The sequence below is a fragment of the Scyliorhinus torazame genome, chromosome 15 (assembly GCF_047496885.1).
Source record: "Scyliorhinus torazame isolate Kashiwa2021f chromosome 15, sScyTor2.1, whole genome shotgun sequence".
Classification (NCBI taxonomy): Eukaryota; Metazoa; Chordata; class Chondrichthyes; order Carcharhiniformes; family Scyliorhinidae; genus Scyliorhinus; species Scyliorhinus torazame.
Genome location: NC_092721.1, coordinates 92,942,509 through 92,959,679, shown reverse-complemented (window position 1 = coordinate 92,959,679; position 17,171 = coordinate 92,942,509). Strand labels below are relative to the sequence as shown.

Below are 17,171 nucleotides of genomic sequence, written 5' to 3'. Positions count from 1 at the left end.
AGGACTCTTCTTTGGATCTAATACTATTCTTTATAACTTTTGCAAGACATGACGGGGCTGCTTTTCTTGTTTTTGCACCAGAAAAGAATGTATAATTGATGCAGTGCATACACTCATTCCAGAAATATTAGCCATTGCCTACCCACTGTCATGCCTTTTTTAAAAAAAATTTAGAGTACCCAATTAATTTTTTCCAATTAAGGGGCAATTTAGCGTGGCCAATCCACGTACCCTGCACATCTTTGGGCGAAACCCACACAAACACGGGGAGAATTTGCAAACTCCACACGGACAGTGACCCAAAGCCGGGATCGAATCTGAGACCTCAGTGCCACGAGGCAGCTGTGCTAACCACTGTGCCACCATGCTGCCCTACACTATCATGCCTTTTAATGAGGTCCCCAATCTACTTTAGCCACCTTAGACCTTTGTATTTTCCTGTTTAGATTTAGGGTCATAGACTGGAATTTTCTGCCTATTCACGCTGGCGAGATTCTCCAGACTCACTGCAGTGAATGGAGTTTTGGCTTCGCGCCAAGCTCTCCATTCTCGCTGGCAGCAGTGGCAGAACGAACTCTGATGCCGGCCATAGTTTCAGATTGGAATTCTTCACTTTCCATCCGAAGAAGAATTCTATCTTGTTATGGTCACTGTTCCCCAAAGGGCCTCCCACGATAAGATTATTAATTAACCCATTCTCATTGCATGATACCAAATCTGGGGTAGCATATTCCTTAGTTAGTTGCTCAGCATATTGATCTGAAAAACCCACTTCATACGCACTCCAGGAATTCATCTGCCACAATATTGTTGCTAATTTGGTTTTTCCAATCAATTTGGTTTCCCCAATCTATATGTACATTAAAGTCACCCATGATTACTATAGTACCCTTGTCACATGCATCTCTAATTTCCTGTTTAATGCCATCCCTTACCATTTTTTAGACAACTCCACAAATATTTTCCACCCTTTGCTGTCTATTAGCTCCTCCCAGACTGATTCTACATCTGAGCCAAATTCCTCACTCACTATTGCGCTGATTTCATCCCATCCCGCTTTTTCCTGTCCTTCCTAAATATAGTGTACCCTTGGATGTCCATCCCCCAGCCTTGGTCACCCTGCAGCTATGTCTTCCTAATCACAATAATATTGAACCAATGTATACCAATTTGCACTGATGATTTGTCTACCTTATTGCGAATGCTCTGTGCATTCAAATACAATGCTTTTAGACTTGTAGACTTGTATTTTTAACAATTTTACACAGTTTTTTGCTGCTGACCCTTGCTTTCCATGCCTTCTACTTTTGCTTTCTATTTTTCTGTCTTTCAATTCTATCTTTCTTTCCCTCTCTTGTGTCTTCTTGCCCAGGTTCCAATCTCCCTGTCACTCTAGTTCAAATCCCTCCCAATAGCACTAGCAAATACCCCTGAGAGAATATTGGTCTATGTCTTGCTGGGGTGCAACCCATCTGGCTTGTACAGGTCCCATCTTCCTCAGAATCAGTCCCAATGTCTCAGGAATCCAAATCCCTTCCTGCTATACCATCTCTCCACACTTCTTATGGCCTATTCCTGCTCTTGCTAGCATGAGGCACTGAGAGTAACTCAGAGATTACTACCCTTCTGGTCCAGCTTTTTATTTTATTTTCTAGCCCCCTATATCCTGCTCGAAGGATCTCATCCCTCATCGGTACAGATTTGGCCACAACCTCTGGTTGTTCACCTTCTCCCTTCAGAATGTTTTGACATCCTTGATCCTGGCAATGTACCATCCTGTTGTCACGTCTGTGGCCACAGAGACATCAATCGGTTACTATTACAAGATAATCCCCTATTACTATTGTTCTCCCACTCTTTGATCCCTCACCCACCATACAACTGAGCCATTCATGTTCCTGGGACCTTGCTATTGCTGCATTTCCCGGAGAAATCCACCCCCCCCCCCCCCAACAGTATCCAAAATGGAAAACCTGGTAGAGAGGGAGATGGACCCGAGGGACTCCTGCACTACTGCTTAGTGTTTTTGCTCTATCTACGGGCCACCCATTCCTTTTCTGTCTGTGCGCTTTTTATCTGTGGGTCCCTACCTTACTATACATGCTATCCACAAGGATTTCATCCTTGAAAATGCTCCACAGTGACTCCAGTCACAGTTCCAAAACACAGATTTTCAGTACCTGCAGCTGTAGACACATCCTGCCCATCTGAATACCTTGGACACTGGAGGTGTCCCTGACTTCCCACATCACACAAGAGGAGCATTCCACATGACTTCTCCTTCAATTACTCCATTTACTTTTATTTCCTCAAGCTTATAGCATATTAAGGACATTATTAAGTAGAAACAGTCACCAGTTCTTACTTACCAAGGCTCTGACTCTTCTTTCTGAGGAAAAGTACAAAAGTAAAGGATCACCTTGCGCCCTCCTCACCAAACTCATTTGGTCACCAAACTCATTTGGTCACCAAACCCCAATTTCACACCCGACTGCAGTCCTAAGGCTCCAGTGCAGACAAAGGCAGCACTTTAAAATAGCCTAATTTTATACTCAGCTGAATCTCGCCTCTGAAAACCTGTTTAATCCAGTTATCTAATTAAGTAGTTGCAGCTGCAAGCAGAGCCAGTATCCGCCCTATTTTAAAATTGGACTAAAACTTACCTTCTTCCAACCCAAAGAGCTGGGGGAGCGGAGGGCTGTGGATGCCGGGGTGACCAGGATCGGGAACGTGCTGGGTGGCGGAGGGGCAGGCTGAATGACACCCTACGAGCTTGCTAGGCGAGGAGCGGTATCTGTCCGGTGCACGGCCAATGCCATCCAAGGCCTCAAAACGGCCATGCTCCGCCCCGTGGGCACACTTGGACTCGAGACAGCACGGTTGTGCGGTAGCATCCCGTCTGAGCGGACCCTTGTTCGGACAGAATTCCACATTAGTCCCAAACCCCGGAACACCCCCCCGGGCGTTGGTGCCACACAGCCCCAGCCGTCTTGTGCCTTTTCGCACTGTGCAGAGGGGTTTCCTGCACAGCCTGCTGTTGCACACCTTCCACCTCCTTGTCCTCGCCCGCTGCCCGGATACGCCTTGGCGTGCCTCGTTGCCGTCCGGCGGCAGAGGTCCCCACTGGAGGTCCTTCTACAGAGGTGTCCTCCCCATAAAACTAGGGGACCTGTGGTGGAGGGTGCTGCCATGGCAGTTCCGTGCAACCATCGTTTAAACCACTTCACGGCTTTGCCAGAGACCTGCCACTTTTGCGGCCTGGTGGAGACCGTGGAGCACATTTATGTTGTCTGTCCTAGGCTGCACTCCCTTTTTGGTTTCTTGACAGCGTTGTTGTTGAAGATTTCTTTGCACTTCAGCACCACGCTCCTGATCTACGGACATCCGTTGCGGAGGGGGGGCGGGGAGGGCGGAGGACCGCCTCGTGAACCTGCTCCTGGGACTGGCCAAACTTGCCATTTATAGGTCCAGGCAGCGGGCGACCGAGGGGGTCATCTAGCCTGACTGTCTGCCCATCTTCCACAGCTTCGTTCGCGGCTGGGTGTCCCTGGAACGGGAGCATGCGGTGTCCACAGGCACACTCGAGACCTTCCGTGCTCGGTGGGCACTGCACGGGTTAGATTGCCTTATCGACCCCGATTTTCGCACTTTAATTTGACGGGTTTTTGATAAGTTTTTTGTTTCCTTTCTCGTTCTTTTTGGGCTGTGCTCCACTCTTTTGTTTTATCCATCAGTTACTTTATGTTCTTTTGCTTGGTTGTCACACCCAGCATCACGCCAGTGTCAGTGGAGGATGCTGGCTTAACTCCTGTACGTGTAAATAAACGTGCAGGTCATCACTTCACAAAAAAAAACACACAAATAAATAATAATAATAAAAAAGACAAAACACATAAACAAAAATATTTTTTCTTTTCCCCTGTTAAATTAGAGCAGTAAGACCATATAAAAGGTCCAACCCAAAGAGCAACTTTTAATTAATTACTAAATTAAGCATCCCGATAGCTTTCAAAAATTGTTGATTAGGAAAAAGTTTTCCCAAATGTATGTTACATTATTATTAAGCATTATATATGCACTGTTTTGAATTAGTGAAATTATCTATGCTATCAGTTGTTGAACAAAGCAAAGGCAGTAGTCATTTATGCATTTGGCTCTTGTGTGTACTCAAAACAAATGTAATCAGTTTAATGCCTTAATTTCTTTCACTGATTTTATGTCCTAGCTGCCGTGCTGCTGCCACAGAGGTGTTGAAGTGGTAGCACAGTGGTTAAATTACTGAATCAGTAATCCAGACGCCTTGACTAATAATCTTCAGACATGAGTTTAAATCCCATCATGCAGCTAGGCAAGTTAAATTCAGTAAATTAAATAAATCAGGAATAAATAGCCAGTATCAGTAATAGTGACCATGAAACTACTGGATTGCAGTCGAAATCCAGGAAAGAAACCTTCTTAACTGTTCTCACCTGTATGTGACTCCAGGCCAATGGGGCTGACTTTTAGCTGCCATCTGAAATTGTTTAACAAACCACTCAGCAATATTAAAATGCTACAAAGAGGTATAATGAGAAAAACTGAATGGACCACCCAACTTCATCCAAGACATCAAACATGACAAAACACTCAGTCAAGTAGACAATGCAAAATCCTTCTCATCGTTATTTGGGGACTGTTCCACAGACTATAAAAGCCTGCCATATTCACAAAAACAGAATCATATCTTCCACCCAATGTCCCAGACCCCTCCATCACCATGCCTGGGTATGTCCTGTCCCATTGGCAGAACAGATGACAACAACTTATAATTTTATAGTGTCTTTTATGGAATTAAACGTCTCAAGAAGCTTCACAGGAGCATTATAAAACAATGTATGACCCTGAGCCACATCAAGAGACAGATGACCAAAAGCTTGATCAAAGTAGTAGGTGTTGAGCAGTGTCTTAAAGGAGGAAAGGAAGGCCTGGGGAGGAGAGGTGCAGAGAAGGACTTCAAGGACTTGGGATCGAGGTAACTGAAGAAACGGCCACCAATGAATGTGACAGTTATTTTTTTATTCATTCATAGGAAGCGGGCATCGCTGCCTTCGTCAGCATTTATTGCCCATCCCTAATTGTCCTTGAACTGAGTAGTTTGCTTGACCATTAAGAGAGCATTTAAGAGTCACCTACATTGCTGTGGATCTGAAGTCACATGTAAGCCAGATCAGATAAGGATGGCAGATTTCCTTCTCTCAAGGACATTAGTGAACCAGATGGGTTTCTATAATGGTCATCATTAGACTTTTAAGACCAGATTTTTATTGAATTCAAATTTCGCCCTCTGCTGTGGTGGGATTCAAACCTGGGTCTCCAGAATATTACGCAGGTTCCTTGGAATAAAGCCCAGATAGTCCCAGATGAACATAGGCTGCTTTCCCCTTTGAGGAGGAGAGCTGACTGGTGGTGGTTTAACCTGCAAATCACCACACCTCAGGCAATGTTAGCCGTTTTAGTTACTGTGATATGAAGAGTTTAAAGTTCTTGTTCCTTTTCACCAAACACCATTTATTTCACTTCCACAGCCTCTGCACAAAACTCTTAACAACACACCACCTGACAGAGGCCACCTGAAGCCCCTTTACATATCAGTGTCAATTAATGGACACTTAACATAAATGAGACAACTAATTGCAATGTCTCTTAACCCATTACTTAACAGTCTCCCCTTTTTTGGAGAACAAAATAATTAGGTGAAAACAAAATTTCAAGAAACTCAAAAACACATACATGATTTCCCCCCCTTTTGTTTTTTTTTTGTTTGGACGAGAAAGAAAAAAAAACAGTCACAGAAACAAGCGGCCTTCATTAACAATATCCAAAAGTTTCTGTGAACTCGCCCTTCTTTTCGTAAAACAGTCTGACAGTTGATAGCTCCTGTCGACCCATTTAATTTTTGTTATTTCCCCTCTGTCCAAAATCTGCTTCAAACTTGCGATGTCTATCCGTAACCTCTTTTCATTGACACTTTTTGTTGAGTGCACATTTTCCCACAGGGATTTATTGTCAATGTGACAGTCAATAGGTATATTACCCAAATCCCCTAATTTCTGTCAATATCATACTTATATAAAAGGCCATATCAACCGCCTCTACAAGGCTTAACGTCTCAGCAGCCAAAGTGCTTTTTACCACTCTCCTTATTTTCTTTGTTTCCCACACAAGCGGGCAACATTTACCATTGTTCCCCAAAAGGAAAATTATAAAACCTCCTGCGCTTGAAACCCCATCACATAAATTTGCGTAGGACGCATTATTATGAACTATGAGTTTCAAGTGCTTACGGTCACCTAAAACCGGGAACTTCAAAACACACTCCTGCATTTTTAGTTTGGCCAACGCTTTATTTGCTCTTATTATGTCTTCCACTTTGGGATCATTCATTTTTGTACTCAACTCTAAGACATCAAAACTCACGTCCGGTCTAGTCTGTCTACCTAACCAGTTCAGTTGCCCAATTAAACTTCGCAGTTGCTCTTTTCTATCTTTGAAACCATTGGGTCTTTTTGTGAAACTCGGCCACGACTAATTGCTATTGGGGTGATGCTTTCTAAATAAGATTGCTGACATAAAGTTGCCCCTAACTTAATCTGTCCAATTTCCAGTCCAATATATTTAAATGCACCGGACGCCTGACTTCCAACCCTGAATTCTTTCCTCAAACCAGAGATTACAATAGCTTCAAAATCAATAGTCCCACCCCACAAAAAATTATCGACATGCATCATAAAAATGCCAGAAAGATTTCCTTTATAGTGCCAGTAAAACATTGCAGGATCTGCTTTCAACTGGCAACAGCCTAACTTTAACAAAACTGACCTTACCGAAAATACCAGACTCTAGAAGCATCATTTAATCCATATACACACTTGTTCAACTTCCAGAGTACCCTTTCATCGTTAGCTGCTTCTTTAGGACGATGGAGAAAAATGTCTCTCTGGAGCTGATGCCCCTGCAAAAAGGCAGCTTTTATATCTATAGATTTGCATTCCCATGCCTTTGTGACTAATAGAGCCAAGAAGATCTTTAAAATAACCTTTCCTGCTGTAGGTGAATCTACCCTTAAATCCTGATCTTCTAAGTTTTCTTCAAATCCCGTTGCAACTAGCCTGGCCTTTGCCTTATAAGTTCCATCCGGAAGAACCTTTTCCGTGCAAATCCATCTGTGGAATAGAGCTTTTTGTCCCCTATCTGGTACTTCCGTGTATACCCCAAATTCACCAGAAGTGTTGTGTTCCTACACAGAAACCCTGTCTATATCAGTTAATTGGTCCTCATAGTTCTGTAACACATGCGTACCAGATGACTCTGGTTCCTCGTCATGTCTGTCTGCTCTGTCTAAATTTGAAAATTTGTAATCTGTACCCATTATCCTTGATGAATGTACCCTCACAGTTTGATTACCATGTTGCAAAATAATTGATTTGCCATCTATGCCTATGATGTTCCCTGGGCCTTTCCATTCATTAGAATTGTCTCTCTTGTCATATACCATGCCTCCTTACTGAAAAACGGCATCTGATGGCTGTACTTTATGTCTTAAAGCTCTGCGAATTCTTTCAGAGGCTTCTGCTTCCAAAAAAGCTTTTCTACTGCTATGTAAGGCATTTAAATGTTCAGCAAAACCAGAGCTAATTGTAGTCCTCTCCCAAGCTGGAGGCTGGTCATCCAAAATGGATGGAATTTTAGGATTTCTACCAAACACTAATTGATAAGGACTATAGCCCCCAACCATCTGTAATGAATTCTTTGCATGTACTGCCCATGCTAAAGCTGAATTTAGCCTGCAATTTGGTCGATCTGCCAAAATTTTCCGCAGCATGTCATTGATGACAGCATGATTTCTTTCACAGACACCAGTACTAAATGGGCTTTCTGCAGCCATATTCATAACTCTGATATTCATGTTTTCACATATATCCCTAAACTCATCATTAGCAAATTCTCCCCCATTGTCCGTAAGGAATTTTGCCAGTGGACCCATTCCTGTCCCTATCCATTTTTCCACGATTTGATCCAGAATTACTCTCTTTTCTTTACTTCGTACAATCGTTGATTGACTAAATCTGGTTGCTAAATCTACAAAATGCAAAATAAATATATTATTTGCTTTATCCCAGATCTTAAGGTCCATGGCCACAATGTTGTTAAAATCCCTGGCCAAAGGTAGGGTTACTATCGGTCGTGCTGGCGTCCTTCTGTTCTTCCTACAAACTTCACAGCGGTCACTAACCTGTTCTATCAGTTTAGCATAGTCGTCATCCCTTACCCCTGCATCCTTTAATACATTTTTCAGCCTCCAAGGAGACGGATGTGCAAATTACCTATGCAGTTTTAATACCACAAGCTTTTTATCAGCTAAAGTTCCATTTTCTTTTTCTTTTTTTAAATATATTTATTAAAGTTTTTTAACACAATTTTTCTCCCTTACAAACAATAACACCCCCCCGCACCCGTAACAAAAAAAAACGAGAAATCGCGCAGAGCAAGATATATACATGGCAAAATGATATATTTACACAGCTTTGTACACTGGCCCTCACCCATACGTGCCAGTTTCCCCAACCCTTCATGTTATCTCTTGCTCATCCAACTGCCATTAACACATCCTTAACCACTCTACTTGAAATATTATTTGTCAGTAACGGAATACAAAAGTGTCCCGACTGCGTAAATTGTAAGTCCACCGTCTTTCCAAACACTGTTGCCTTATCCTGTTCCATATCCAGTTTCATGGGTGCTTTCTTCATCGACGGTCTGCTCAGAAGCAAAGGTATCTCACTTGATACAACATCCGTGCTAATGAAACGTTTCACTCCCGCAATATTGCAAGGGATCACCACTCTTTTCAGCGACTTCAGAGTATTATCATCCACAAACCTGAAACTTATGGACCATTCAAATTCCTTAACCTTGTTACGATTTTCAGCATTCAAAGAGTCCAGGTAACATTTTAACCAGTCAATTCCACACACAGTAGATGTGCAGCCACTGTCCAATCCAGCACAGTTGAAGGATTCTGCAACCAACACCCTCATTACCGGCGTAGAACTGCTTGTCAATAGGACAATGCCTTCTTTCTGGTCACTATCTTTTTCCTCTTCTGACTCTTCCATGTCATGTGTCACTTCAAACACTCTATCATAACGAGTTGGACAGTTGAAAGCATAATGGTATTGAGAGTCACATCGAAAACATCGATTTATCATGCCCCGTGCATTTCTGGGGTTCATCTTCCTATTGTAGGTTCTAACTGGGTTTCTGTCTTCATAATTTCCTTGTCTTGGTCTCCTTCTATAGTCTTGAGCCCTGTTTGTAGCCATACGATTTTGCCATCCTGTTACTAGTGTATCTTCCATATTCTGCCTTATTGCAGGCTGACCTATTTGGGTCATCAGGGCCATCGGAATCGAATGTTTCCCCAGAAACTTTTGTAAAGCTTTTGTCATCTGTTCGAATAAGGTATCCTTATCAGTAAACTGAACTCCTGTCAAAACCAGGAGCCTATCCATGTTGCTCACTCTAGCACAGTCAAGCAATTTAAAGGCCAACACAGACTGTGGAAATTCCAGATTGTGTTTCTGCAGCCTTTTATATAGTCTGCCAAATTCCATTATATAGTCTTCCATGGAGATATCCTCCATTTTCCGGAACTTACAAAATCCGACCATGCTTCATATGCACTTAACAAGTCATCTTTCTTATAAATCTTATCCATATTATGTAATAAAGTCTCCAGACCTTCTTCTGAGTCTAACTCTTCCAATTCCAGCTCAGAAAGCACTTTGTTTCGGATATTACTGCCATATGGTAGAGAAAGAGCCAATGCCATACCTTGTTTTCTCTTTCTCAAAGCAGTTACTTTAGTCCACATAACTACTGCACTTCTCCATTGGTCGTACGATTCCCTTTCAGAAAATAAGGGAGGATAGTCATATCCAGCCATCTTTGTCCTCGGTTCAGCCATAAATCCCTTTTTTTTTTCTTTTCTCACTCACTCCTTGGTTTGATCTGGAAAAGTTGTATATTTCAACCCTTCACATTTACACAGCAACCATCCTCTGCTACCATTGTTAGCCGTTTTAGTTACTGTGATAGGAAGAGTCTAAAGTTCTTGTTCCTTTTCACCAAACACCATTTATTTCACTTCCACAGCCTCTGCACAAAACTCTTAACAACGCACCACCTGACAGAGGCCACCTGAAGCCCCTTTACATATCAGTGTCAATTAATGGATACTTAACATAAATGAGACAACTAATTGCAATGTCTCTTAACCCATTACTTAACAGGCAAGGGGCAAGGTTGAGAATAACTTCAGCCAGTATGGGTATTGAATCCGCGCTGTTGGCTTCGCTCTGCATCACGAACCAGCTGTCCAGCGAACTGAGCTAAACTGTCCTCCAGTTTACTGGAATGCTAGTCCAGTGACTATACCATTACACCCCCACCTCCCCTAAACTATAATTGGGAATACACATGGGGCCAGAATTAAAGGAGCACAGATATTTTGGAAGGTGGTGGATTTGGGGGAGATGACAGAGGTGGGGAGGGGCAAGGCCATGGAAGGATTGAAAACAAGGATGAGAATTTTTAAATTGAGGCCTTGTTTGAGTCAATGTAGATCAATGATCACAGGGGTGATAAGAGAATGGGATTTTGTGCGAGTTCAGACAAAGGCTGCAGAGGTTACAGAGGCTAGAATGTGGGAGACCAGTCAGGAGTGTGTTGGAATAGCCGAGTCTAGAAGTTACAAAGCCATGGATGAGGATTTCTGCAGCAGATGCTGAGACAAGGGAGAAGCGAGCAATGTTATGGAGATGGAAATGGCCGTTCTTAGAGATGGCACAAATGTGAGGGCAGAAGCTTATTTTAGGATCAAATGTGAGACCAAAGTTGCAAACAGACTGTCTAATCTCAGAGTGTTGCAGGGAAAAAGAGTCAGCAGTTAGGGAATGGAGTTTGGAGTGGAGACTGAAAACAATGACTTCAGTCTTCCCAATATTTAACTGGGGAAATTTCCTTTCATCCAGTACTGGATGTTGAATAGTCAGTTTGATAATTGAGCAAAAGTGGTGGGGCCAAGAGGTAGAGCTGGGTATCGTGCACGTACAACGTACACGTGAAAACAAATGCTGTGCCTTCGGATGATGTTGTCATGGAGCAGCATGTAGATGGGAAATAGAATGGGGCCAAGGATTGATCCTTGGGGAATATCAGAGGTAACAGTGCAGAAACAGGAAGAGAAATTATTGCATGCCATCCTGTGGCTGTAATTCGAATAGATATGAATAGAACCATGTGAGAGCAGTCACACCCAGTTGGACAACATTGGAGAGGTGCATGTGATGAAACAGGTAGCAGACAAGAAAGCAAAAGTTTGTAGTTTTACCAGGGGAGATAAAGTTTTAGTATTGTTACCAGTGGTAGGTGAACCTTTAAAAGCAAGGTTTTGTGGACCTTATCGGATTGAAAGGAAATTAAGTGAGGTGAATTATGTGGTAAGAACGAAAGATAGAAGGAAAACTCACCAAGTGTGTCTTGTGAATATGCTTAAAAGGTACTTTGAAATTTATTATGGGCCAGGGTTTAGAAAACTCCATGGAGTTCACCTGACCTACAACTGTTCATTGATTTTGGTTTACGATGAGCACAAGGGCCTGCCTTTCAGGTGTTATTCAACAGAGGCCTTAAGCACTTTTAATACAAAACAAAGTTTATTCTACGAATTTAGTTAACATTTTTATAAACACACACAGTAAGCATTTTTAGCAACTACCAACATAAATACCCCACACAGCTACAGTACTCCATGGATAACCCTTAATAAATTCCCCCTTTAGCTGTTCCAATTTAATAACAAGATCCCATAAACCAGAAAACCCTTTTCAAAGGTGTGGTTTAGCACGTAGCACTCAAGACCTGGTATGGATGCTCCTGTTTCCTTTCCAAAACAGCAGGTTTGAATTTCTTCCAAACTACAGTTATTTCTTTTCAAGTTATCAAGCAGTCTGGAAACAGCTTTTAAAATGCAGATAGAGAAAAACAAACTTTCTTTCAACCTGTGCAGAACAAAACCAATTCAAACACAAAGCGAAAGTGAAACCAACTCCCAGAGCCACAGCCCAGCTCCACCCATACAATGACATCACTGAAGCCATGTGAGAAGACAAAAACATTTCTTAAAGGGACACTCCCATGACAAACGGCTCAAGAAGGCAGATCAGCACCACCTTCTCAAGAACAACTGGGGATGGGCAATAAATGCTGGCTGAGCCAGCGACACCCACATCCTATAAATCACATCCTATAAATCAGTAAATGCAAGCAGACTTGGCATGTGGCAAATGATGAGAGAATCAACAAGAGAGAAAAAATGATTTCACCTCATATTCACCAGTCTGCATTTCATGATGCATCTGTTCAGTGCAGTTTTGGTAGGATTAACCATAACACAGTCCTTGGGAAGACAATCTTCACACTGAGGACACCCTCCATTGTGTTATGTGGCACTACCAGAGTGCTAAATGGGAAAGCTTCAGAACAGATCTAGCAGCTCAAAACTGGACATCCATAAGACACTGTGGCCATCAGCAGCAGCAGAATTGTATTCCACCAGTCTGTAACCCTACTGCCCAATATATGCCTCAATCTACCATTATCAAGAAGAAAGTGGAAGAGCTTCCTAGGCGTAGCAACATGCGCATTTCATAATGAAGTGCCAACGTGGTGAAGCCGCAACACAGGACTATACAGGTATGCTCCAAGGCAAAAATGGCACGTTACCGAGAGAGCGAACCAATCACACAATCAATAGTACTGATTGCTCAAGAAGCTCAACACCATCCAGGACAAAGCAGCCCGCTTGATTGCTTCTCCTCCACAAATATTCAAACCCTCCACCACCGATGAACAGTGGCAGTCATGTGTACCATCTACAAGATGCACTGCAGTAACTCAACAAGGTTCCTGAGACAGCACCTTCTAAACCCACGACCACTACTATCTAGAAGGACAAGAGCAGTAGATACCTGGGAACCCCACCACCTGGAGGTTCCCCTCCAAGTCACTCATCATCCTGACTTGGAAATATATCACTTTTCCTTCACTGTCACTGAGGCAAAATCCTGGAACTCCCTCCCTAACAGCACAGTGGATGTACCTACATCTCAAGGACTGCAACAGTACAAGAAGGCAACTTGCCACCACTTTCCGAGGGCAACCAAGGATAGGCAATAAATGCTGTCTTAACCAGCGACACCACATCCCTTAAATGAATAAAAAAATAATTTAAAATATTCTCAAGGGCAATAAGGGATAGGCAATAAGTGCTGGCCCTCCAGTAATGTTAACATCATGTAAATGAATATTTTAAAAATCTGTAAAGAATCGCAAACAGCACTAGTAATCTTTGGTGCAGAATCCACATCAAACTACAACCTGTCAGAACTTACATTCTAAAGAATAATTGTTCCGGATGTAAACTGTGGTGATTGATTTATGAAAGTATAATACTCTTAGATATTAATATCTTAATGCAATGTATGACATTTTTATGTTTGTTTTTTCTGTGTCAGGGTGATTTCATTCTTGCAACTGCAATAACGTAGAGTATTTTGGTGAAAATAATCAACTTAGACAAAATGTTTGCATACAGTGATACAGTGCCACAAAATAGAAGGTTATCACATCAGGTCAATCATGATCTCATTGAATGGCAGAGCAGACTCAATATGTCTTATAGTCACATGATCTTACTTGTGAATAACGTTATAGCAGGTGGAATAAAAGGGACATTAGCAATATGGGTTCAAGGTTGAGTAATAGGAAACAGAAAACAATGGTTAATGGGTGTTTTTGGGCTGGAGGAAGGTTTGTAGTGACATTCCCCAGGGGTCAGTGCTGGAACCCTTGCTTTTCCTGATATATATTAATAACTGAGACCTTGGTGTACAGGGCATAATTTCAAAATTTGTAAATGATACAAAATTTTGAAACATTGTAATTTATGAAGAGGTTAGAGTAGAGCTTCAAAAGGACATAGACAAGTTGGTGGAATGTGAAGACAGGTGGCAGATGAAGTTCAATGCAGAGAAATGTAAAGTGATTCATTTTGGTAGGAAGAGCATGGAGAGACAATCCAATAGGGGTGCTGAAGCAGAGGGTCCTTGGTGTACCTGCGCGTAAGTGAAGGTGGCGGAACTGGTTGAGAGAGCAGTTAATAATGCTGACAGTATTCTAGGCTTTATTCATAGGAGCATTGCGTACAAAGGCAAGGAATTATGTTGAACATATAAGAGACTAGCTTGACCTCAGCTGGAATATTCTGGGCACAACACTTTGAGAAGGATGTAAAGGCATTGGAAAGAGTGCGGGAAAGATTCACGAGCATGATTCCAGGGATGAGGAACTTCAGTTATGAAGTTATATTGTATAAATTGGGTCTGTTTCCTTGAAGAAAAGATAGCTGAAGGGATACTTGATAGAACTATTGAAATCATGAGAAGTGTGGACAGAATAGATAGGGAGGAGCTGTTCTCACTCGCAAAAAGACCAAGAACATGAGGAGACACATTTCAAGTAATTGGCAAAAGAAGCAAAAGTGACATCAATAAAAGATATCTTCACACAGTGAGTGGTTATGGTTTGGAAAGCACTGCCTGAGAGTGTGATGGGGACAGGTTTAATTGAAGAATTCAAAAGAAAATTAGACTTATCTGAAAAAGAAGAATATGCAGAGTTAAGGAGATAAAGAAGGAGAATGGTACTTGGCGAGTTGTTCATTTGGCGAGCCTGTGCAGACGTAATGGGCAGATTGGTCTCCTTCTGCACTGTCAGAATTCTATGATTAAGTGAAAATGATATGTTCCTTGAGGCTGTGCTCTTTTCTCTCCCTGTTCCCCGATTATGATCTTTTTATTTTCCTACATTAATTAGATGACCAGTCTTCGCATTTCATTGATGAATTTACTGCACAGGGAATTACAATTTTGAATCCAGATTCAGTGTTTCTAGGGCTCAGCCGTTATAATACGATTGGAAGTGGTTTGATTGCTGCTGAATTTGTCCCAGTTATACTGCAGGGTAGACTAAGCAACAACAAATAACTGTGTTTAATATGACGGTTCCGTTTGCCCCAAAGTTGAATGGAAGTTGAACAAACTATACATATGTAAATCTCAATTTTAAAAATGCCCATGTGCAATTAGTGCAGAGCTGCTGATGTCTTATGAAGATCTTTATAAGCCAGAAATGCCATTGATAGATCAGAGGTCCATCTACACAGGTAGGAAGACAACCTGTCTCCAACAAAACGTCAAATAACAGACCGAACCTTAATGTCACTGACAGTCAATGTTTATATTTGACAGTGGGAGCATTGAGTCTTTGGAGGTAATAAATTCAAAATACTTCTGGAAAGAAACCTTGATGTCATCAAAGGCACATCAAATCGAGGGTAGATTTTAAAGTTCTTGCTAATGGCAAGATATATTGTCATTTACAAATGCATTTTGAAATTATGCAATAAAAATAGAAAATGCTGGAAAACCTCATCAGGTCTGGCAGCACCTGTGGAGACGGTTAATGTTTCAAGTCCAATATGACTCTTTGGAAGTATTTCTTCTGAAAAAGAGTCATATTTGACGTGAAACATGAACTCTGTTTTTCTTCCACAGATGTTGCCAAATGTACTAAATCTTGCAGCATTTTGTCTTTATTTCAGATTTCTAGCATCCACAATATTTTACTTTTATTGAAATTATGCAAGTTTTTCCTGCGAGTTTTCTTTTCAATGAAGAATGCTGATTGATTTTCCACTACATTCTGATGGCAGACAGAAATAAACTTCCTTGTGTTTACTTCATACCATTACCCCTACAGAACACAGCCATGTAAAGTAAATGAGAAGTGCTAAAAATTGATCTTGGGGCACAAGATGGTGATCAGAGTCAAATATTGTTTTTTGTATATCTAGAAAATGGAATCAGATATGTCAGAGCTGCAAATTGAATTGCAGTCACGAGATGATCTACTACAAGTGACTGACATGGAGAAAAAACAACTGCACAAGGAGTTAACCACGGTGAAGGGATCCATAATGCATAAAGATAGTGTCATTAGGTGAGTTTGCACAGGTCAGCACATTGTCACGATTCTACCAAACTGTTCAAAATTATGCCTGTTTATTGTGGTTTAGTGTAAAAAAAAGTCATATTTTCAGTTGAAACACTTGCACAAGTGTTGGAAAGTGAATTGTAACAGAAAGCAGTTGATTAGGTATCTGAAACATCAATGTACAATAGCCACTTTTCACATAGTCTCTTTATTCTTGCCAGATAAAGCTTTAGCATTAAAAACTGTGAGGGTATCCTTCAGTTTTAGTTTATCCTTAGTGTGTTGTGCAGGTATGTTGTATGTGTTTCCTGTCATGGGAATGTCACTTTAAGAAATTCTCAAGTGGCTCCAGTGATGCCATTGTGTGGGTGGAGCTGGGCTCTGGCTCTGCTTTTTACTTTCATTTTGAGCTGGAAGCTGTTTTTGGCTCTTGAGTTTTTTTTGTTTTCATTGGGGAGCTGCATCCAAACCAAGAAGGTGTATTTTGGTCTCCCTCTCTGGATGCCAAAGAATGTCTCCAGATCACTTGATAATTTCAAAGTAATACCTGTTTCGGTAAGGAATGCAAACCTACTGCTTTTGTAGGGGAAAAAAAGGTGTTCGGCTTATGGATGTGGTGAGGAAGGTTACTAAGGGTTACCTATAGAGTACTGTATCTTTGGGGGGGTATCAGTGTTGGCAGTTGATAAGATGTTTACTGTGTGTTTATAAAATGATAACTGGATTCATAGAATAAACATTGTTTTGTTTAAAAATACTGAAGATCTCTGTTGCATAACACCTGGAAAGTGGGCCCTTGTGCTCCTCATAACCAAAATCTATGAAAAGTTGTGGGTCAGGTGAACTCCATGATAGACTTTGGCTTTCTCTAAACCCTGGACCATAACATTACTTTTAGTTAAAGTGTATGGTGTGTGTCTCAAAAATGTTTGGTTCTTCGGAGTGTGCCCTCAGTTGAAAAAGGGAATAAAGTGGATGGCAGTTAGGTACCTCACTATCCAGTGTCTCTTGTGTTG

General features: G+C 41.6%; 1 protein-coding gene across 1 annotated transcript in view; it reads left to right on the top strand.

The window, feature by feature from the left end:
- LOC140391316 (deuterosome assembly protein 1-like) overlaps positions 1–17,171 on the top strand; it is a 150,481-nt gene that overhangs the window by 96,623 nt on the left and 36,687 nt on the right. Inside the window, exon 6 of the mRNA XM_072475908.1 lies at positions 16,016–16,161. Coding sequence (XP_072332009.1) covers positions 16,016–16,161 — 146 coding nt within the window. The remainder of the gene's footprint in view (positions 1–16,015; positions 16,162–17,171) is intronic.